General features: G+C 38.9%; 1 protein-coding gene across 1 annotated transcript in view; it reads left to right on the top strand.

Annotated features, from left to right (window-relative positions):
* The first annotated feature begins 1,423 nt into the window (after window positions 1-1,423).
* The window catches only part of LOC139738476 (CMP-N-acetylneuraminate-beta-1,4-galactoside alpha-2,3-sialyltransferase-like), a 28,987-nt gene continuing 7,559 nt past the window's right edge, over window positions 1,424-22,851 (top strand). The window contains exons 1-6 of the mRNA XM_071649102.1: window positions 1,424-1,677; window positions 10,941-11,046; window positions 13,247-13,480; window positions 17,020-17,116; window positions 18,075-18,152; window positions 20,513-20,607. Of these exons, the coding sequence (XP_071505203.1) occupies window positions 13,279-13,480; window positions 17,020-17,116; window positions 18,075-18,152; window positions 20,513-20,607 (472 nt within the window). The 5' untranslated portion in view covers window positions 1,424-1,677; window positions 10,941-11,046; window positions 13,247-13,278. The remainder of the gene's footprint in view (window positions 1,678-10,940; window positions 11,047-13,246; window positions 13,481-17,019; window positions 17,117-18,074; window positions 18,153-20,512; window positions 20,608-22,851) is intronic.

The following is a 22,851-nucleotide window of genomic DNA, read 5'->3' as shown; positions in this document are numbered from 1 at the left end:
AGAACCTTTTTCAAGCATAATTATGCTAAAATGAATTGATTTCAGCAAGTGAAGTGAATATGATATACTGTATACGCTGAATATTTTGCAAGGTTTTTATTATCGCGAATTTCGCGAGTCAGGTGCTATTCGCGAAATTAAAGTCGCGCGAAAACAGTGACTCTGATCCCGATGTGGATGTGACATACACGTGTACGTTTCTCCGTTCAGTACAGGACTCCACGATCGCGAATTTAACCACTCGCGAAATCGTCGGGAATTCTTGATTCGCGAAAACTTAGACTCGCGAAATATATGGCTTATACAGTAATATATTTTTGAATGATTTGAGGAAACTCCATTTGCACAGACTTTGTGCACAAAATCACATTTTTGAGCCATTTTTGGTGTGACAAACATGTACAGCTGTATAGAAGGTCCTCCAGCGTCATAGCGGTATGCCCGATTTTAATAGCAAAAATAGTGTCATAAGATATGTGAGACTTGAAGGTAAAAAGTCAGTGAATGGCGCGGTCAAAAAATGGTTTGGTGGAATGGTCGTTTTTGGGCTTACACAGATCATTTATGTAATTTCTACAAGGAACTAGAAATGCAAATATACGTGTTGATTTGTATTGATTCATAATACCCTGATCATCACTTAAGTTTCCAAAAGAATGTCTAGATTTGTGTGACATATTATTTCACAAAAAGTTTACTTCCTTGAAGATTACTTGGATAAAGTTACATGTACATGTAAATCCACACACTCACAAAAAACTTCCAATCCACTATTATGCCAATGACATTAAGATCTGTCAATCATTGCTAAGATATTGATTAACAAAAGACATCAGAATCCAGCTGCCCCTAGACAGAGCATAATTTGCAGGTTTTCATATGACATATTTTGTTTTTCATATTAGTAATAATTTGCACGTGGAAACATGTAAATTAAAGGGGTCTAGGGCAATTAATCCCTGGCAATTACCCCTGACCCTTCCCCTGACCCTTACTATAATCCTACATATTTGTAAATAATCCTAATCCTGAACGTAATCCTAACCCGAACCCAAAATCTAACCCTAACCTTATCCTAATCTTTACTCTAACCTTATCACTAACCAGTATTTGGGGGGGGGGGGGGGAGGGTAATTGCTTTGATACGAAATTAAGTTCTGCTTAGTCTAGGGAAATGTGCATTCCAGTGCCTTTTGTTAATAATCAAACCCTGTAACCCCAACTGTAAATTTGAACTGAAAAGCAGTGTAGACTGTTAATGTTTACACTGTGGTAAGATGTATCAGGGTGAGTCACCTTTGGAATGCCTGGCAACTGATATTATGCATCCTGTGTGGAAGGGGGTGCGCATTGGATTTGGAGTGTCGGGTATTGCACACTGAGCTCCGGTGCACAGGACCAGGCAAATGTGTACGTGCAGCTGGTGATTTTTGTAGTCCGGCGCGGCAGAGCCCTGATTTCATGTAAATCATGCTATGAAACTCTGGATAGGACCTCTTTTGAGGATGGGCAGGATTTGTGCTAGCACCTTTTACATTCTTTGATCATGTACATTCCTCTGGACTGTAGGCAAAATTTTGACCAAACAGGACGTCCAGCTTACTCAAAGGAAGCAGGGTATCACATGGCAGTAGTGCTGAACTTGTAGACTGAAACTTACGTCTTCATGTTTTATGGGTGAGTCAATGTGTTTTGCAAGTGCAGTTATATATTACTGTGAAGTTTGAGGTCGATCTTGTATGCTGTTTTGTACAGTCATAGAACGTAAATGGCCTCTCCAACCTGAATGCATTATCTATGTTTTGTGGTTGTGACTTTATAGAATATATTCCATAGTAAACCCTGTGTTGTCTTGACCATAATCAAACTAGAGTACACACTGACCTCTTTACCCCCTCCCCTTTTTTTTCTTGTATTCATTTTTTTTTTCTTCGTTGAGTCTTTATTTAACACACCACAGCATACATATCTCCTTTTCTTTGAAGGACAATTCTGAACCAGTTAAAAGTTAGTCTAAAGAGAAAGAGTGAAACTTAATTAGCACAACAGTTGAAATATGAAATAGAGGTTTGAATAAGTTTACCTTAAGTTATTTGCTCAAAACAAATCCTGAACAGTGGATTATATACAAATGAGTGAGTTGATATTAAGGCCATTGCCTCACAACTTGCCATAAAGTTTGTACATACACTGTGTGTTAAATGTTTTAATTTCTTGTTATTTTTTTGTTCAAATGCAATTATGCCCCAGTCTTAAATCGTAATATATTTGACTGTTCCTTAACTTATTTTGAAGTTTTTTTCAGCTGTAAATAGCTTTGTATCTTCAACTGCTTTGGCAGAATTGAATTTTCAGCAGGTTTTTTGTTGATGATCGATTAAAGATTGTGAAGCGATGACATCATCACCTCACTCATTTGTATTTACATCATATCAAATGTTTGAGAACTGTTATTTTGCAAAAATTTAAATAGTGAATCTTTAGCATACATGTATATAATATGCAAAATTTCCATATTTTCAATCAGATTTTGATAAAAAGATTTCATTGTTAAGCTTGTAAATTGTTTGTCTTTTCTTAAAAACCATACTTCTGGTCCAGAATTGTCCTTTGAATTGTACAAGCCCTTTCAGGCTCACCAGGCTAAAATCCTATTGACTTGCTGTGTCATCGTTGTCAACAGGACTGAAAGGATCATATGTGACCCTGCACCTCAAAACAAACAAAAAGTCGCCAGACATGAATTTCTAGTTAAGACCATATTCTGAAAGAGAAGACTTTGAGCTTTAAAATGATGTATAACTCAAAGCAAATGGACTCTCCTAACCTATCTAAATATTGGAAAGAAAGCACAAACTCAGGAAAAGTGTGAACTGAGAAAAGAGGCTCTGAAGTACAGTGTCTATTCAAGCGCTTAATCTTTACCAAACCGTGCTGGCGGTGTGATGAATGGGACAAACAACATTAAGTAAACCACCAGAGTAACAACAATGAAGGGATTATTGGATTAAACTGAAATTAGGCATGTCTCATTAACACACTCTGTCCATAATTAATGCCAACTTTCAAAGCAGTAGCACTATCCTTTCAAAAGTTATTAGAGTTGAAAGCGAAGAGTGTGGACAAGGTTTTTCAGAAATGAAAAAGGGATTCTAAAGACACACCTAATCACACTATTCTACCAAAAATGTTCGAGATAAACTGCTAAAAAACACACTTTCCTGCCCGTTTTATGATACCAAACTTTAGCATAATGTAAAAGAAGACCCGCTCCTTTAGAAAATATGAAAAAGTCAAGTTCCGCTAGGTTGACCCATTTCACTTATTTTCAGTCCTCACGCAAAATCAGTGTGTGCGACTTTATGTTCGTTTTGAGGTGCACGGTCACATATGGTAGTCATTACAACATGTTTGCCTATTTATCACTTCTTTATTGAACAGGTACAATGTATGATGTTTAGATCCAATGAAATAGTGTCATACTGATACTTCTTTTGAGTAGGTCCCTCCATACTTGTACAAAATGGTGGCCTACCTATATATATTTTATGTTGTATTTTCATATTGGACATTTGACTACACTGGTACACAATTTTTCAGGCGGAATGATGATTGTCTCTCCATTTTTTTTTTCTTTTAATACAGATGAGCGCCTCAGTAATGTTGAAGAAAGAAAAACGATTGGAATTGATAAGTTCATTGTGCCCAAATTGTGGTAATTTCCATTTGACTGGAGGAACAAGGACTCTTTGGCAGTGATGTGCAATTGTTTTCAGCCAACCATCAAATTGCTTTGAAAGCCATTGCTTGCACCATTGCATATTGGAAGTTACAATCACTTTTATAATAATATTTAACAAAAAACAGTGCTGCTGAGTGAAGTTTATATATTTGCCAGTAGAGCAATTTAGACATTGTCAAGCAAAATGTGTGTCAGTAATGGGTAATTGTCAAAACTTTGTGTAACCAGAAATACAGGAATCCACACGTCATGCGTGCAACAGGTGCTATGCTACAGTTTAGCAATCAGCAGTGGTAACAATACAAATTCCTTATGCAGACCTTACAGGGGGACCAATGTTTACAGTTGAAGGGAAAGAGTGGACTTGGCAATGTAGAATGTTGTGTGAAGCACTTGTTTAGATTGAAACAAAGGACTAGACCCCATTTCTTGTATGTTTGAGTTCAGAGTCCAGAGAGGAGCAATTGGAATGGACTGGAAATTGATAAACATGTAGACTTGGCTCAGTAGCAACATGCTGTAATACTTCTTCAACTGAGTCTGGATTTTAGAATTTCAATGTGTGAAGGTGTAATCTCAATTTTTTAGAGCAGGTTGATACATTTGTACATTATGAAGTTGAACTTTGCAGGTAAACAGTAAGTCTATAGAATATGAAATAATGGGATGTGTGCTAGAATTTGATACAATTACTTGATATTTTGCATTCAATGTTACCCTTCCACTACCTCACACCAAAAAAAGAGAGCAAAAAACAAACAAACAAACAAAAACAGGAAATGTTTCTAGTCACATTGCCCTAATTAGGCTGCAGGCATCAAAGCTAATAGAATTTCAGGAAAGGGTTTATAAAAAAAGAAAAATAAAGGCTAATATATTTCCATGCAAATAATCATAGTTTCAGCCTACTAAACACCCCCCCCCCCCCCCCCCCCCAAGCTTGTTGCTGTGACATTTTGTACAGTACAGTACTTTGGTTGCATTATGTGAGTTGTGCAGAGAACTGCTCACATTTCAAAACAGGCAATATCTGCTCTGAATTTTAATAGGACTGAGAATAGATGTGCACATCTGCAACCCAAATTGTATGGATTGACTGAATGCAGAAAGATATAGGCCTAATGTTTGTGTAGAAAATTGGATAATCTGCTGTAAATTTATGAATTTATAAAGTTTAGGTTCCGCACTTGTTGGATAAGAAGACTACAACAAATTGTGATGTCACAATAGGACAAGGATATTTGAATAAGGAATTCCACAAAATGTATTTTTAATGAAAAGTTCACATTCCTTTTACTTGTTATTCTATTCAGGGTAATATTATTCCCATGGCTTTCCGAAAGAAGACAGCCAAGCGCTCTTTCATTATGATTTTAACCAAAAATATGCAAAATAGTCGTTATATTTTCTTTAGTACTTCCCTATCTCATATGTTCTAATATTTCTCCATCCAGTCAAGCCACATCTCATTGGGTTTGATGGAGAGAGAATACTCACCTCAATGTAGGCCTGCTGAAGTGCCTGTCAGCATTGCTGAGTGGCCAGCAAATTGACAGGGACAAGTGCTGTGTGACCCCCCCCCCCCCCCTTTTAATTTTTTTTTTTTTTTCGGGAAAAGACTTGACATGTGGCACAGGGAATGGCAGTCCCTTTTTAAAGGGGATTGACAAGCTAATTGGCAAGCTAAAATTTAGCTTGCCAATTACATTGATCCTCATAAGCTCATGGAGCATCTCTAGTTATTGTACGAATTCTTTCGTTAGCATGGACAATGAACCATATTCTTTATTGTATATTTTGAAAGCTAATGAGTTGCAGATGTTATTTAATGGGTCTTCAAGGCTGGCAATATGATTTCAAGTGTTTAAATACATAAAATATTACAATTACATGTATATAAATATATAATATTTGTATATAATATGAAAAAATATATAAAATGTAAAAAACAAATAAAACCTGGATTTACAGTGGCAATGCAATGTAAATGCCCCTTTATTCAACCTGTCACTTTTTTTTTTCTTTACAATCAACATCCCTATCATCGTCCACCCTGGCATTCATCTGACAGCAGAATGTCTGGCAACCCGCTTGCCCATGGATGATTGTCAGTGTGGTGACATGCAAAAATGGATTTTCTAGAAACAGAGACCATTAAAGGGACTGTACAGTACTGGTTGAGGTGTGGATTCAGGTTTATAACATTCCTAAGTGAGGTAATGAGAAACCTCTTATGAAATATGAAAGAGCATGTAATTTTAAGAAGGATTCAACGTTTATTTGATGAAAATTGGTTTTCAAATGGCTGAGATATCAAAAAATTGGTGATGATAATAAAAGGCGACAGGCCACGTCTTTTATTAGGATCTCTTTGTTTCACCTTGTTTTTGGATATCTCAGCCATTTCAAAACCTATTTTCATCAAATAAACTTTTGATTCCCCTTGGAATTGCATGCTCTTTGACATCTCATAGAGTGGTTTCTGAATATCTCGCAAAACGCTAAAAGCTAAATCCTCACCTCAACCAAAACTGTACAGTCCCTTTAAAAGACAACTTGCAGATCTGTGTCGATCAGGAAGAATAGGCATACAAATCATGTTTTGGCACGTAGAAACCATGTTCAAAACTGCGAAACTATCAGATGCAAGGGGCTTCATGTAATCTTCATAATGCATTATCAGTAGAAGTGAGAAATTTGTCATGTTCCATGTATGTCATGTGCAAACAAACTATTACAGAAATTCCATGCAAGAGACACATTGATCAGGGCAAGTGATCAAGATGTGAATATTAGAACACCTTTGGGACATTTTTTTAGGGTTTTTTTGTTTGTTTGTTTGTTTGTTTGTTTTTTACAGAGTAAAAATTCATGCAAATTGTCATTGACTGAAATACCACTTTCAGACTGACTTTGCTAGATAGTTGTCCGTCTTACTCCTTTTGAGTAGATAAGGCAAAATTTTGCTTCTTGAAATCCGGGAATTAATTTCGCAAGCTACCTTTCAGGCTGAGAAATGATGAGCTTTGGTATCAACAATGCACCTGAAAATGTGAATTTGTTGGCATCAGCAGCCATGTGAGCCATGTCTTTTTGATTTGCATGGTTATCAAGTATTTGTACCTATTTGCCACTTGGACGTGCATTATATACAATATGAAGTCATTACAACTGATTGACAAATTGCCCTACATCGTCAGGGCAATTTGTCAATCAGTTGCAATGAAAACATCTCAATTTTTATGAATTTGAATATGAAGTCATTCTAGTGTAAATACCATTCAGTGGGGAAGCTTTTTAACCCTTTTGAGGATGGGCTGATTTTGTTACAGCATGCATTTCCTATAGACACCTGCCCAAGTGTACCCGGGACTCGCTTCAACAGGTTAAAGGGATCGTACAGTTGTGGTTGAGATCTAATTTCCGGTTTGTAACATTTTTAGGTGAGATAGAGAGAAATCTAATATGAAATATGAAAGAGCATGCAATATTATGAGGAATTCAACATTTATTTGATAAAAATTGGTTTTGAAATGGCTGAGATATCCAAAAAAGAATGATTCTAGTAAAGTGTGGGATCCACACTTTGTAATGATCGCTTTGTTTTACTTTGTTTTTGGATGTTTCAGTTATTCCAAACCCGATTTTCATCAAATAAACTTTGAATTCCTCTTAAAATGGTAGGCTCTGTACTATATCATAAGTGTTTTCTTGGTATCTTGCAAAAATTGAAAAGCCTAATTCTCATCTCAACCAAAACTGTACTATCCCTTTAAGAAGGGAGTCTCCCATTGAATCAACGCTCACTGAATCAGGAGCTGCTATTAGGCAGAGTAAGATAATTTTCTCTTGCAGAGTTTCTATCCATAGGAAGAACTGTACATTAGCACTATCCGTGAAGATCAGTGAATGCCACAAACTAAGACCCCGTTTACAGTGTGAGGCTCGGCCGCGGCTCGGCCCTGCCCTGCTTCAGTGTAAAGGCGCAAAAGGCCAAATGCGAGGCCAAAATTGGCCTCGCATTTGGCCTCGCTCTGGAGGTGGTCTCGGCCATGGCCGAGCCACGGCCGAGCCCGGCCTTTTCTCAGTGTAAACGTAAACTGAGCCAAATGCGCGACCAATTTTAGTCAGGCTTCCAAGCCCTCTGCCTGTACTATTTCGCTGTTTAGGATATTAACCCCCTCAACGTCGAAAGCTAGTATAGTTTAAGGTGGTTTTGTCCTGCAAAGGATTTTTTTTCCTTCGGCAAAGACCTTTGCCCGAATGGTGACTTCGTCGCCACGGAATTCATTTGGCAAAGGGTCTGAAAACTAGACAAAACCAAATTGCATTTGTTTACAAGCAGAGCGCCACTACGACAAAATATTGAAAGGTTTGAATTAAAAGTGTGGCCAAGCCCAGCAGTGTAAACGGTCAAAATTGCGAGGCTCGGCCGCGCAATTGAGGCTGGGCTCGGCTGCGGCTGCAGCCGAGCCCGGCCCCGCACTGTAAACGGGGTCTGACAGTCTGTTTTCATGCATTTGCCTCACCCTGCAAAGTTTGACTGGCACCTCATGAGTTCACCCATGTGCATTTGATTTACTGTAAGTTATCCTATCTGAAAGGGGTCTCAAACCTTCTCTTATCTCCTGCTTAAGCATCATTGTTTTTAGCCATGATAGTGTTTGTCTTTATGGTCAACTATGTGTTGGTGGTATGTCATTGGATCCTACTTCCCATGATAAAAAAGACGATTCGATAAAACTTGCCATTTACCCTGCTGAGTGATGTGATTGGCCTGGTAAGATACAATGACGATGCATTGACGAGGTAAAATTGTAGAGTGCTTGCTTGCCGAAGGGGTTCTGAATACTAGACTAGAATGACTTCTGTTTTTGTTTTGTGTGTTTCAGAGCATGGCAATGTCTCCCTCGTTAGGCTGCGTTGTCAAGTGCAATGTTCTGCAAACTGTCTGATTTCCCAGAGGGCAGGCTGTCTGGGGCTTAGATTCTCACCTCTCCCCCAAATTCCCAGACATTTGGAATTATTCCTAAGTACCAGGGATGCCTCAAAGATCCCTGACATGTAGGGAGGATCCGTTGGTGGGCAGCTGACAATTCTCTGCAACCTCTACCACAGATTAGCTGAGCCAAGTTTAAAAACATAATGCATACTTTGTATATGTAGTAAGGTGTGACTGACAAAGGTTGAGTTGGAAATGGTTGCTTTATTCTAAACGTGTCAAATGTCAATGTTCAATGCAATATTCAACTCTTTCTGCATCACAGATTGTGTCTCCAAATGATAAGTCTGCTACTGATGCACAAAATGTAAACTTTTAAATAGCAGAGATAGCTTCATATCAGCATGCAATGGGAAAATGTCACAGTATTATGCAGTCAGTGCTTATCTGAGTTGACTCCTCCACCAACCAAATAAAATAGAAAAAAAATCCCCTCGTTATAGTGCTTATATCTGAATAATAATTATATAATTTATATTTCTCATCAGCTGAAGACTCTGTGTTATGAGTATGGCATGGAATGATACTAAGACACTTCAAGAACAGAAGAAAAGGGAACAGATGTAAAGGATGCATCCAGTTGTCCAAAAAGGATGCAGTGCAGGCTAGACTCACATTTTGCCATTATGGAAGGAGAGAGCTGCCTCTCAGACCTGGATTAGTGATCTTTCCTTTTGCTCCAGTTTCTGGCTGCCTCCTGGAAAGTCGGGCGTCTTGATCCGCGTCACTCTTGCAGCGATCCGTCCAGGCGCGACGGCCAAAGAAGAAACGGAGCAAAACAAACAAAGCAATGCACTTTTCAGTCGTCTACCTCCCAATCTCTCCCCAGTTTCCTCCTAGTTCCTCTCTCCATCCCTAACCCCCCCCCCATCTCTCCCTCTCCCTCTTCTCTCGCGTGACTTCTCCATTTCATCTTGTGATCAGTTGGTGTCTTGTTGATAGGAATGTGATGCACTGACTGCTTAGAAACACATACTACTCTTTCCACAGGTGGCTTTAGTGGTTATTTGGAAAAGCCAAAAACAGTAATCATGTCTTGGTTATTGCATGCATGTGTGTGTGCGTGTGTAGGCACTTGTGGAAAATGACTGAATCAGCAAGATGAAATTCCTGTTTGAGAAAGAAACCCAAGGGAGTGGAGAGACTGGAGCTGGTGGTACTGTAGAGCATAGTCGGTCAAACTTGGCCATTGAGAAAAGATCTAGTCAACGTTTTAGAGACCACCTTTTATTTGGAGTATAGCACATGGCTGGACCATTCTAGCCCATTCTAGTCAAGTGTGCAGGGTAGGTTTAATTTCCATTGCCTATTCCAAACTTGTTAAAGTTAGGCCAATTTACGCTGTATATTACAGTTGATATTGTGGGGAATGTTTCAATTTAGCATGTTTTCTTCTTGTCGAGGGAAGATGCCATCAACTAGCCGAAGGCGAGGAGAAAGCGATTTCCGCAAGAGAGATGCTGGTCATATGAGAGATACATGTAGTGAGAGCAGCTGTGAGAGAAGAGATGAGATGGAGAGAGACATATTGCAAGTGTCATGCTATTCATGCTGAAATTACCTATAGGACAATGCACACTTGTCTTTCAAACTCTTGTTGTGTCTCTGGTATGATCATCATTCACGCTAGACTGGCACGCTGGTTCCTCAATCCAGGACGATCCATCATGGGGGAGTATGAAAATGCATTCAGCGTACGAAACTCATTGGAAACTCAAGGATCGGTGTCTTCACCGTTCAAGATTCCTGAAGCTGTTCTCTACGACCCATGATCATAATTTATCACTTGATGTGGGCCTACTTTAAAATGAGCAGTATACATGCATGGCTTGTTCCGTTTACTAGGTCTACTTTACTACTGTAGATGGAAATAGATGTTGATGCACAGCATGTCCATGTGACATGTACGGTACAAACGTGTACATGTAAATTGTATGTGAAATTAGCTTTCTATTTCTCTACAAGCATAATTTGCTCTGGTGTGTGTGTAATATTTCTGCATTTATTTTGAATCATTTATAACATACGTATACATGTGGTTTAGTGTGCCTCCATACAAGACTTGTGCCATTTGCACTTGGTGTATGTGTATTTTGCCTTTAGACAGTCATACATGACTTATGCCATTTACACCTGGTGTATGTGTAGCAATAATTGCTTTTACATTGTATAATGTACCATTTACTTCTTGTGTAGGAGGCTGACTGACTTCATGCTGTGAGTATGAAGCTGGATTGCTGACTGGCCCAGTGATAGCAATTTTTCTGGAGTGGATTTTTATTGAGGTCATTCTGACAGCAAGGTAAGAGTGCCATCAATTACAAATTCTTTTTCTATGAATCTTGAAAAGAGGAAATACAATGCATCTAAATGCACTCTACTGTATGTCTCAGAAAAAATTACAATGGGACCCTCCACACCAATAACTTTAAAAATAGTGAATCAATCCAAATATACATAGCACTTTCAGGGTGTGAAACTATAACTTAGTACCCACATTTTACAGAAAACCTTGAGCATTCGATTTGCTTGAGTGGTCAAAGAGAAATGAGGATTTTCGTAGAGCATATCAGGAATCCCTTCCCTCCAAGGTCTGTCCATTGTGTTCATACATTAATATGCAGTTCCAAGAGCATCCAAGTGCTATAATTTGGAAGAATCAGACCCATGACTCGCTTTACAACGATCCACATTTCTCTGTGACCACTTAACGAAATTGAATGGGGTTTTCTACAAAATATAGCTATAAAGATATTATATTGTAAAACCCTGAAACAGCATGCAGATAGTTTAATCATATTGGAAGTTATTGATGCAGAAATCCGGTTTATTGTAATTTTTTTGGGGGGAACACACTGTGCTGTCAATGAATCATGTTTGTGTATCATTGTCTGCACTCATGGCAAAAGGCATAAAGTAAATTTATGTTGGCTTCTATTTCTCCTTTTTTTCAGATATTTTAGATTGATCAATATATAACGAACTAGGAATATCGCTACGGCTACTGATATGCCTCCGCCATAATGCATGGTTCTCCTAATAGGTCTATAGTACCATGTCTTGACAATGTGTGATGTCAGTTTCACACAATTGGCAAAATATTAAAATGACAGGTTTGACACAAATGTGCTGAATGTTCACTTTCCTAGAACTAGGTTCAATTGGATGAATGATTAAAATGTCAGAGTGCAGGTATTTGGGGAACTGATGATTTTTACTTGACTTTTGACCCTTTTATAAGTTTATGCATTGAGTAATTTTCAAGGTATTGAGAAAAAGTATAATTTCAGTATCAAATGGGAAAATAGCATTATCTAACCTGGCCTTTGACCTTTGACCTCACAGTTCCAAAGAGAATCACTGTTAAGTTGAACATGCATAAATATGTAAGTTTCATGATGATACATACCTTGAGTTACTTTCGAGATATGGAGGAAAAAGTGCAATTTAGCACTTTCACTTGACCTTTGACCTTTTGACCTTTGACCTTTTGGCAAGAAACTTCCCCAAAAATATATATTGGGTAATACATGCCATACATCAAGTTTAAAAAAAAAAACCTTCAGGCATATTGCATTTTAAGGAAAGTAGTGATATTTTGAGGAGTTGACCTCGACCTTTGACCCCCTGACCTTTGACCCATGACCCCCAACTTCCCTAGATAATCACTGCCCATCAGTACAAGCATATATACTAAGTTCCATGAAGATACCTTTAACCATTTGCGAGATATGGAGAAAAACATGGAATTTCAATTTTTTTTTCAAAAAATAACCTGTGACCTTTGACCTTTGACCCTGCGACCCTAAAATCCACACAAAGTATTATCCCCCAAGGATATACCCTCATACCAAGTTTGATGTAAAACCACCACACGGTTCTTGAGATATCGACAAAAACAAAACGGGACGGACGGACGTACGGACGGACGGACGGACGACCCGAAAACATAATGCCTCCGGCCACTCCGTTGCGGAGGCATAAAAATAACTCTTGAATGAAAAGAAGTACAGCATGTCATTTCCTCAAATTTCCTTATGTTTGCTTTTCATTATTCAAAACAATCACACTGGCAGGAAAGTAAAGCCTGCCAAATTTTCATGTGTGCTATTGTAATGTAGATGGTAGGCTTTGTTTCTTTGCTTGTGTGATAGTTTTGATGAGAAGCAAATTGAGGAAAATTGAAGAAATAATACAGATCAAACGCACACTTGATGAAAATGCAAGAATGCTGAAACCGCTATTCTCAGCTGTCCTGTGTGACAGTATGAAATATTACATGGACAAATAGTTTTAAAAACAAACTTTGTGGTAATATAATGACATAAAATACTAATTTATGTTTTTGTCATTCATTTCACTGAAACTACAGTGTAAAGTTTCTGGAATGTTGGATTTTATGATATTATACACATTAACTTTATTTCTAATACAGAAGAGAGAACATTTGTGCTATTTGAGTACCCTTTGTTCAGTCTCAGCAATTGACCATTTTGTATCAGAAGAGGAATTCAGTGGGACCAGCGACATAACGATGGCTCGGTTCTTGCGGATGGCCCGCGTCGTCGACCACCAAGCTCCCAGCGTCGTGCGGGTCCTCTTCTACCTGATCCTGGTGTGCATACTGGTCCTCGCTGCGGACGTCATGCTGCTCCAGTACAGCCGCAACCAGAACGCCTCACTTCTTGCTGCCTACAACCCGGGCGCCAAGCCGCGTCGGAGACCCGGCCTGATGGGTGAGTACATTTAACGCAAGATGATACACTTCAGTGTCAGTCAGTGTTTCCATCGCAGATTTCGTTTGCAGGGAAATTTACCGCTGGCATATATTTCAAAAGGGCAGACCAAAGTTAAAGAAGGGACAGATATATGTTTTCATTTTAAACTTGACTCATTATTTACCTGTTTGAGGTAAGGTTTTAAGGAGGGGAAAGACAAAACTGTGTGGAAGCCATGTTATGTAATAAGATTTGTCCTTTTTTCCATTTTATCGCATTTACAAGTAATTTGAAATCCTTGCAGTATGTCTTACAGAGACAACTTTACATAACCAATAAGAAGAGCATCTGGTTAATCTGTTTTCTGCTACACGCATGGAGCTACATGCGCGCCATGCTACAAATGATTTCAGTATTTTAGTCTATTTGAAACTCAAGTATTGTAAAGCAGGAAGAAGATCAAGCTCAAAGTCACATTGAAATTTTATAAATATGTGCAAATCACATGTTGTATTATATACTGTATGAATTTACAGGTTTTTTTATATGAACAACAGACAGCAAATTATTAAAAAGGTTTTAGTTGTTTTTTAAGGAGGGCTGCAGAGCTCCAAGACATTGTAAAATGATGTACCCTCAGCAACTGCATTTGAAGCTCTGTAGTTAAAATGTGATATGGTTTGCCTCAATAAAAATGGGAAAGAAAAAAATCATCACAGATTATTTCATAAGTTTTGTGGACCCTTTTGATATGAGAACAATTGTCTCTCATTTGGCTTGTAATTAGACTTTTTGACGCACTGTTTGCTAAATATTGTACTTTATACCAAGTGTTTTTCAATAGTACATGCTGACTTTCAATCATTGCATGTAGAGCCTTGTAGTTTCCATGCCATACCTCTTCAACTCTCTACATCACTTGCTCAATAGGTAGTGGGAATAGTTGAGAAGATCACATTTTATTTTTATTTTTTTGGTGAAACATTTTTTTACTTTATTTGAATGTTTTTTTTTATTTGTTTAGTGATGTATTGACTTGAACACTATAAACAGATGTATACACTAATTTCTAAGATATTACATTCAATCTAAGATTTTTGAGAACTCTTGTCTTGGCTTGTTGAGTTTTGAATGAAATGGTTTGCCCTGTTTGATAGTGTTTGCATGCTGTTGAAGAATCTTTATTTGAAATTTATATGAAAGTGTTTGATAAAATGTTGATTGTTCTCATATTTATATGCAATTGGCTGCAATCACCTCCTGTGAACCATATTTCTGAGATGAAATACGACTTCTCTGCTTGTGTCCCATCACTGTAATATATAATACTCACTCGTCCTGGTGACAGCATTGATGTGTATCCTGAAATTTTATTATGTCAGGCTTGCAGTCATAGTCAGATGAATCAAAAGCAAATAATAGCATGAAAGGAGAATTTTGATAGCTTTAACACCACCAGCAAGTGGAGATGGGGAAAATGCTGAATTAAATGCCATGCGTCATCTAGCAGCTAGGGCTGTTAACATTTATACAAGCCTGTACATCTATTAATCAGGGAGATTCCAGATTTTTTTTTCAGGGAGATCCCCAAACTTGTGTTACATTTGTGTCTAAAGGCTAAAACTCAGGGAAGCTGTCACACTATACTTTGTCAAAGAGATAGGTGAATTTTCAGGGAGACTCCCAGAATCAGGGAAACGTGGCGGCTCGGTTTAAAGCTATACAATGTGCATGTAGTTCTTAACCCCTTTGTGTGCTGTGAGTATTGATTGATACACAGAAAACCCCATAGCATATTGTACACACTATTCAAAGTCCCTGGCGCAGGAAGGGTTAACGAACATGTGTGACCCTCTATATATCAGAAACAGAAAAATTTTACTTCAAATCTTTCCACTATATCGCATGTAGGTACATACATAGAAGGCAGCTGCCAGTAAGTAAACAATGCACTGTGAATATTTTATCTTGCTTGTTTACTCTCTTTATATATATCACAACATATCTGAGTTCATGTATATCTGTGTGGTCTGTGATAATTAACATCCCTTCCAACCACTCACACAAACTGCACCTGATACCTGTTCAGGGTGATTTTATACACAGTAATGGTGGTGCTGCACACTCGTGTTTTTATTTCAGGGTCTGAAATTAACATTGTGTGATGGCCAAGATTTTGCAGTTATACTCTTATTAATCCCTAATCTCTGTTTAATATGCTTCTCAGTGTGAATGAAATAATAGTACAATGGAATAACGAGACTAGAAAATATGTACCTTTCTTCTCATGAATATCTGCCAGGAAAGCTTGGCAGATGAACTTGGGCGTAACAGTTTTCTGAATATTATCATATTCATTTTCATGGTACTATTAATTGCACAATGTTATGGAAAGAGTTGCACCCTTACTGATACCTAATTTTTTTTTGACATGATATTTCATAATATCTAATTTTTGTATATTATGTGTAATATAGCTATATTGTCATATCTTTTTTTATGTTATCATTTCCAAACAAATGCTAAACAGGTTGCCTTTACATAATTTATAGTTTTTTAATCTGTAACAACTTGTTTATTAACTACAAGATAAATAAAAGCCTAACTTGGTGTTATTTTTGTTTTCTAATATGTGATGTGCACTGTGTTGAAGTAGCATAAAATTTGGGTCAACCTTTGATGCTGAAGACTTTCCCTCATTGGAGTAAAGTTTATATAACACTGAGAACTGAATGTTGTCACAATGATTATAACTTTATGTGTTATGATTATCTATTAAAATCAATTTCACTGAGGATGTTTTAGATGTAAAGTTTTGGTAGTTTTATGACTTACATGCCCATTATCTGTATTCAGCACAACATTTTTGTTTCAGGGACTGCTGACTAATACATTTTGAAGTTAGAATTAGTAGGAAAGTGGGAAGTCTTAACTCATAAACCAAGAACTTACCATATGTCTATGAAACATAAGTTTTCAGGAAGTCAAAAAAAAAAAAGTTGTGTTAAACGTAACCAGTCACTCCTTCCAGAGGCCCTTCAAGTTCTAGACCAAGAAGCAAAATTTGAATTTTTGTGACATTTTGTGTATTGTATTCACAAGGCCATCACTCTTTATAGTCTAAATGTCAAGTTGAAGTATTTGAGAAATCATTTGCTATTAGTGTCAAGAAAATAAGCATAATCAGACAGGTAATCAGACTACTGTAAAAGTGGATATTTTCGCGCGACTAATTTTTCGCGCTCGATGGGGTAAGAAGAGTTTCACTTGTTTTTAATTCCGGAATCAAGTCATCAACTGCTGGATCGTATGACAAACAAAAATATTCGCGTGCTGTTATTTTCGCGCTAGTTTCGGGTTGCGCAAAATGCGCGAAAATTTCAACACGGCGAAAATTTCTACTTTTACAGTACTATGTCAAAATGAGAAGGAATTTGACTACCATTAATCCATTCTATACATATGGTGTCATATGAACTGCAAGCTTCCAAATTACCAATAGTTTGTCTTCTCCATTTATGAACATTTTCTCTACAAACTATTCCTTTATTAAGCAGATGAGGATGCTGGGAGATCGGGGAAGCGTCCATGGCGGCGCAAATTCAGACATGACCAAAGGGATCCCCCGCCGTCAGTGGCCGTCCCCATAGACAGGTGAGACCACTTGCTATACTTTGCATGACATTTGAGGAGCTCGGTTGTGTTGGACCAGGGGGGCTTCAATCTTTAGGTCCTTGGTTCTAGCCGTGCAGGGGCAGTGCTACAGTGCAGTACCCTGCAAGCAAGATGCTCGCATTGTCATTGATCATTGGAAGGGGCTAAAATGCTGCTGGTCCCCATGGTTGGTTGTGCACAAGCATTGAATGATATTTTCATCTCACGGCCATGGATCGTCCAGCCTCTGCTTGGGAGGGGTGGGGTGGAGAGGGGAGGGTGGAGAGGGATAGGCTGCAGCCTTTGCTTCAATTTCATAGTTTTTCATTAATATGAACTCTTTTTTTTTTCCTTGCGAGATAAATCCACAGAAAGATTTTGTTACTCTGAAATGGCATGCTACCATAAGTATATTAGAAATTTGTTGATAAAGTTGATGTTACAATTGCAACAAAATGCAACACGAGACGTTGATAATAATGCACTTTGATTTTAAATGTGGTTTTTGTCGAGCCCACCGGAGGTGAAGGGAGACTAAGGGATCGCCTGCGGCGTCTGTCCGTCCGTCGTCCATCCGTCCGCCGTCCAATGTCAAGTTTTTAGGGCGCGTTTTGATTATGGGTCATAACTTTTGATCCGTAAGTCTATTTGTGACCAAACTTGGATGGCAGATGTACCTTGGGGAGTTGATGGTCACCACATGGTCAAAGGTCACAGGCAGGGGTCAATGAACTTTTAGGGCCCAATGTTCTGTGCATTTAATTATGACTCCTAACTTTTGATCCATAGGTCCATTTGTGAACAACAACAACAAAAAAAAGGTGTACGTTTGTGGGCGAGACAAATTACGGCACTTGCCTTGTTTAATCATTTTGTAGCGCTCTCTTTTGTAAGATGAATGTTGAAACAAATCATGATAAGAGAGAAATGTTTCACTGTGATTTATCTTCCATCGCAGGAAGTACTACAAGTCATCAAACATCACATGCCGACCTGGTTACTCCCGGACAAGATTCCAGGATGCGTACGGAGAACGGTAACGTCAGAAAGTCCCTAGTTTCAATGTTGGTGTGACAAGGATATTTGTTGAATACACTACCTAGTGCATATATGTTTTTGTGATGAACTCAATTATTGTTCCAAAGGCTCTGAGTTGTGAATACAGAAACAAGTTGTGCCTGGGTAGAGTGGGACACCTCAGTCAGCACCGCCAACCTGTGTGCAATACCACTGGACAGTAGTATACCAAAGAGTTCTGTTTGCAGAGGGTTTAATATATGTTGTAAATGGCCAGTAATCATGGGAGTTTACGATATGATCACACTGACAAAACTTTTCAAACTTCGCACACTGTGCAAAGTTAAACTTCACGAAGTTTTGCCAGTGTGACCAAAGCTTGTTTAATAGGCCTATACCACTGACATAAGGGTGTTTTTGATGTCAACCCGTTGAGGACGAGCTGATTTTACTATAACACACATTTCCTGTGGACACCTGCCCGAGTATACTTGGCACTAGTCTTCGACAGGTTATTTAAGATGGAAGGGGGAGATGGACAGACAGACAGACAGACAGAAAAAGAGAAAACAGCGAAAACAGGACAAGAGCTGCCAAGTCTTCACGACTCTGCAGGAGTCTGCCTAAAAATTGTATATTCAAGTCAATTTTGGGATTCTTTTGCCTATTGAGATGCATAGCGAACACACTGGCATCTTCCTGATTGCTCATATGGCATGTTGTACAGTATCTCCGTGATTCTGATACTTGTGAATGTTGGCAGCCTAGACACGGCACATGATATGCAGTGAAGCCAAATTACTATAGCGCCCAGCTTGAGCCCATTGACACCAACTGACACATGTTGACACTTGAGTAATCGGCTCAATGGACCCCAGTTTATGGGATCAAAGCAAATATGGGCAATTCAAAAGCTTTGCTGATTTGTTATGAACACCATGGAGGAGAATGGTGATGGAGCACATACAGCTAAACTTTTCTATAGTAACCACTTGCACAGGCACACACAGGCACACACACACACAGGCACACACACACACACATACACACACACAGACAGCGGTCTTTAGGGGCAGGTGGCTGCTGTGTAAAGGCTAGTGCCAACTGTGTGAGTTTAATGCATCTTTTCAGTAGTGAGTATGCATCGTGTCTTAATATTAAGATTACTCATTGGGTGTGATAAAAGGGGTGGGGGAGGGGGAGGGGAGAAGAAATTTGTGTTCTGATTTTCTCTGTTTTCACTTTGGTTACAGGATTTGCTTTGCTCGATGGCTTTAAGGAAATAAAGATCAATTTGTGAGATGCAGCTACAGTGGGGAAAAAAAGAAAATAAAGAGAAGAACAACATTGTGCAAAGAGTGTGATGGGGAAGCTGGCATGGGATTTACACCATGGGGTTAGGAGAGCCCCCACAATGGGGGGAAATGCGTCAGTCTCGAAACTACCCACCACCCTTCACCCCCCAACACCTCATCATGTGTCATTGACATCGTAGACCTGCTTGCCTGGCAATGTCAGCACTAACCTGCCATTGTCCTAGACTGACACAGAGAAAGAAAAAAAAAGTCAAGATTCAAACAAATTTCAATAGAAAACACGAAGTGAGAAGAGCAAGCATTATATGTAACAAACCCTTTTGCTATGACCCTGAATGAACCTGCCGGTCCATTAAACTGTATTCACTCTCTAAATTACAGCCTCTCACTTGAGGCCATGTTGTGGGGGTGGAGGTGGGAGGCGAAAGGATATTGTGTGAATAGCCTTCATGTGAAAAACGGCTGTCAATGACACAGATCACATTTACAATGTTTAGCTTAGACACCCATAATACTGCGCAACATTTGACAATTTCATTCAGTACTGTCAAGTGGATTTTTGAAAAGGGTGTTCGTGTTTCAAAGATGGGGTTCACAACAAGAAATACAATTGCAACTGATTGACAAATTGCCCTACATGGACGTGAATACAATTTTCTTAATGATAGCAGACACAATTATTTGCAACAGATTTGTGGATATCAAAGCAGTCTGAATAACAGACCAAAAAAAGTATGACTGTTGATGATAGTAAATTAAATTGGTGTGATCACAAAAATGAGCTTTTTGTCGTGTTTAATGCTGATTTCACTTGAGAGTGATCATCATACAGGTACACGTATGTATATAACAAAATCATACTCCTGGATTTTGTATGTTATAGAAAGTCTGTTCATTTTCAATTACTTTTATACATTAGACTGGCTTCTCATTTGTATATAGTTACATTGTAGAAATAGAAATAATTCTGTATTGCATTTGATACAACCAGCTCTCATTTGAATCTGGCTTTATAATGAGAATGATGCGTACTTATGTTTGTGTTGTTGTTATTCTGTGACAGGTTTGACCCGGAGATCCCCATCTTTGTCGATGCCAACTTTCTGGACAGGGAGAATGCCGTGAGCCTGCCAGTACCCTTTGGCTTCAAGGATGCAGGTGAAGTTGATTATGGGGCATTGCCGTGTCAGTCAGCAAGTTAGAAACCACATGCCCCCCCAATCTTCCCTCAATGAATGTGCGCACATGTAAAGAAAACTCCTCTCTCTTTAACTCCGAATATTCCTGTTAATTTGTGATGAAATTAATGATGATACTAAGAATAAGGATAAATAATGATTTGTTCAGACGAGTACTTAAAAATGTTGACGGTCATTGTACCTTGGCCCAAAAAAAAAGAAAGAAAAAAAAGGCATTTTCAGAAATTACTTCAATTAGAATTATTAAATTTTAATTGAAAATTTAGCACACAGGTTAGAAATACATAGATGATTATTCACACTTAAAGCCATTTAAGGTCAAAGGTCACTTTAATGGACATTTTCAGCCATTATTTTTGCAAGAAATGTCCAGTGGTGATGTCAGTATGTTTTGAAAACTCAGTGATAAACATGAATAGACAAACATTTGTATGAATGCAGTAGTGGCAATATGTCAAAAGTCATTGTATAACTTGGTTAAAGATCTTTTCTAGCCGTAGCATCAGTTTCGCTCTGAGTAAAGCTCAGACTTTTGCGCCCGGTGCGCCCCCCTTCGAAAGCAAAAAAAGATATATCTTCAAACGGCAGTTTTGGGACTGTAAAATGTCAAAATTTTCAAGCTCGCTCGCATTTAATCTTATGCAGTTCCCATGATGTTACTGCCAGTCATCTGTCTGCAGTTGCGCCCGGTGCGCCCCCCCCCCCCTTAATTTCCAAAGCGAAAAAATATAGCTACAAATATAGCTACAGTTTCTCTACTGTAAAATGTCAAAATTTTCCAGCTCGCTCTCTTCGCTCGCTCGTATTGAATCGTTATGCAATTCACCTGATGTTGCTGCCAGTAATTGCCAGCAGTTGCGCCCGGTGGCATGCGCTCCTCCGCCCCCCCCCCCCCCTCTTTATTTTCCAAAGCGAAAAAATATGGCTAAGAACGGCAGTTTTTGGACTGTAAAATGTAAAATTTTCAAGCTCGCTCGCATTTAATCGTTATGCAATTCAACTGATGTTGCTGCCAGTAATTGCCAGCAGTTCCGCCCGGTGCGCCCCCCTCCCTTAATTTCCAAAGCGAAAAAATATGGCTAAGAACGGCAGTTTTTGGACTGTAAAATGTAAAATTTTCAAGCTCGCTCGCGTTTAATCGTTATGCAATTCAACTGATGTTGCTGCCAGTAATTGCCAGCAGTTCCCCTCGGTGCGCCCCCCTCCCTTAATTTCCAAAGCGAAAAAATATGGCTAAGAACGGCAGTTTTTGGACTGTAAAATGTAAAATTTTTAAGCTCGCTCTCTTCGCTCGCTCGCATTTAATCGTTATGCAATTCACCTGATGTTGCTGCCAGTAATTGCCAGTAGTTCCGCCGGTGCGCCCCCCTCCCTTGATTTCCAAAGCGAAAAAAATATGGCTAAGAACGGCAGCTTTTGGACTGTAAAATGTTAAATTTTCAAGCTCGCTCGCTCCGCTCGCTCGCATGTAATCGTTATGCTCTCCTGATATTGCTGCCAGTAATTGCTAGGAGTTGCGCCCGATGTGCCCCCTTAAATTCCAAAGCGAAAAAATATAGCATATAGCTCGCTCGCATTTATTGTTATGCATTTCTCCTGGTGTTGCTGCCAGTAATTGCCGCAGTTGCGCCCGGTGCGCCCCTCCCCCCTTTATTTCCAAAGCGAAAAAATATAGCTCCAAATGGTAGTTTTTTTACTGTAAAATGTCAAAATTGTCAAGCTCGCTCTCTTCGCTTACTCGCATTTAATCGTTATGCCATTCACCTGATGTTGCTGCCAGTAATTGCCAGCAGTTGCGCCCGGTGCGCCCCCCTTAACTTCCAAAGCAAAAAAATATGGCTACAAACGACAGTTTTTGGACTGTAAAATGTCAAAATTTTAAAGCTCGCTCGCTCCGCTCGCTCGCATGTAATCGTTAAGCCATTCTCCCGATATTGCTGCCAGTAATTTGTCGTTTCACACCGTCATTCCATAATCCATTTATAGGGGGACAACCCCCTCCCACAACCTCCCCCCTTGCTCGTTCCGCTTGTTCGGGCTCGGTCGCGTTCATGACATTAGTGTAAGAATTATTACTAGAAGTTTATTTGAATTATACCATTTATAGGCAAATTGTTCAATAACAATTTACTTCAAAATGTACTGCTACCTTAAACAAGTGGGACTGTTTCAAGTCGATAAAAACACGCAAAAAGCCTGCATC

Source organism: Diadema antillarum, unplaced genomic scaffold (assembly GCF_040938485.1).
Source record: "Diadema antillarum isolate AM-2024a unplaced genomic scaffold, OU_Dant_1.0 seq00000744_RagTag, whole genome shotgun sequence".
Classification (NCBI taxonomy): Eukaryota; Metazoa; Echinodermata; class Echinoidea; order Diadematoida; family Diadematidae; genus Diadema; species Diadema antillarum.
This window is presented reverse-complemented; position numbering and strand designations above follow the sequence as displayed.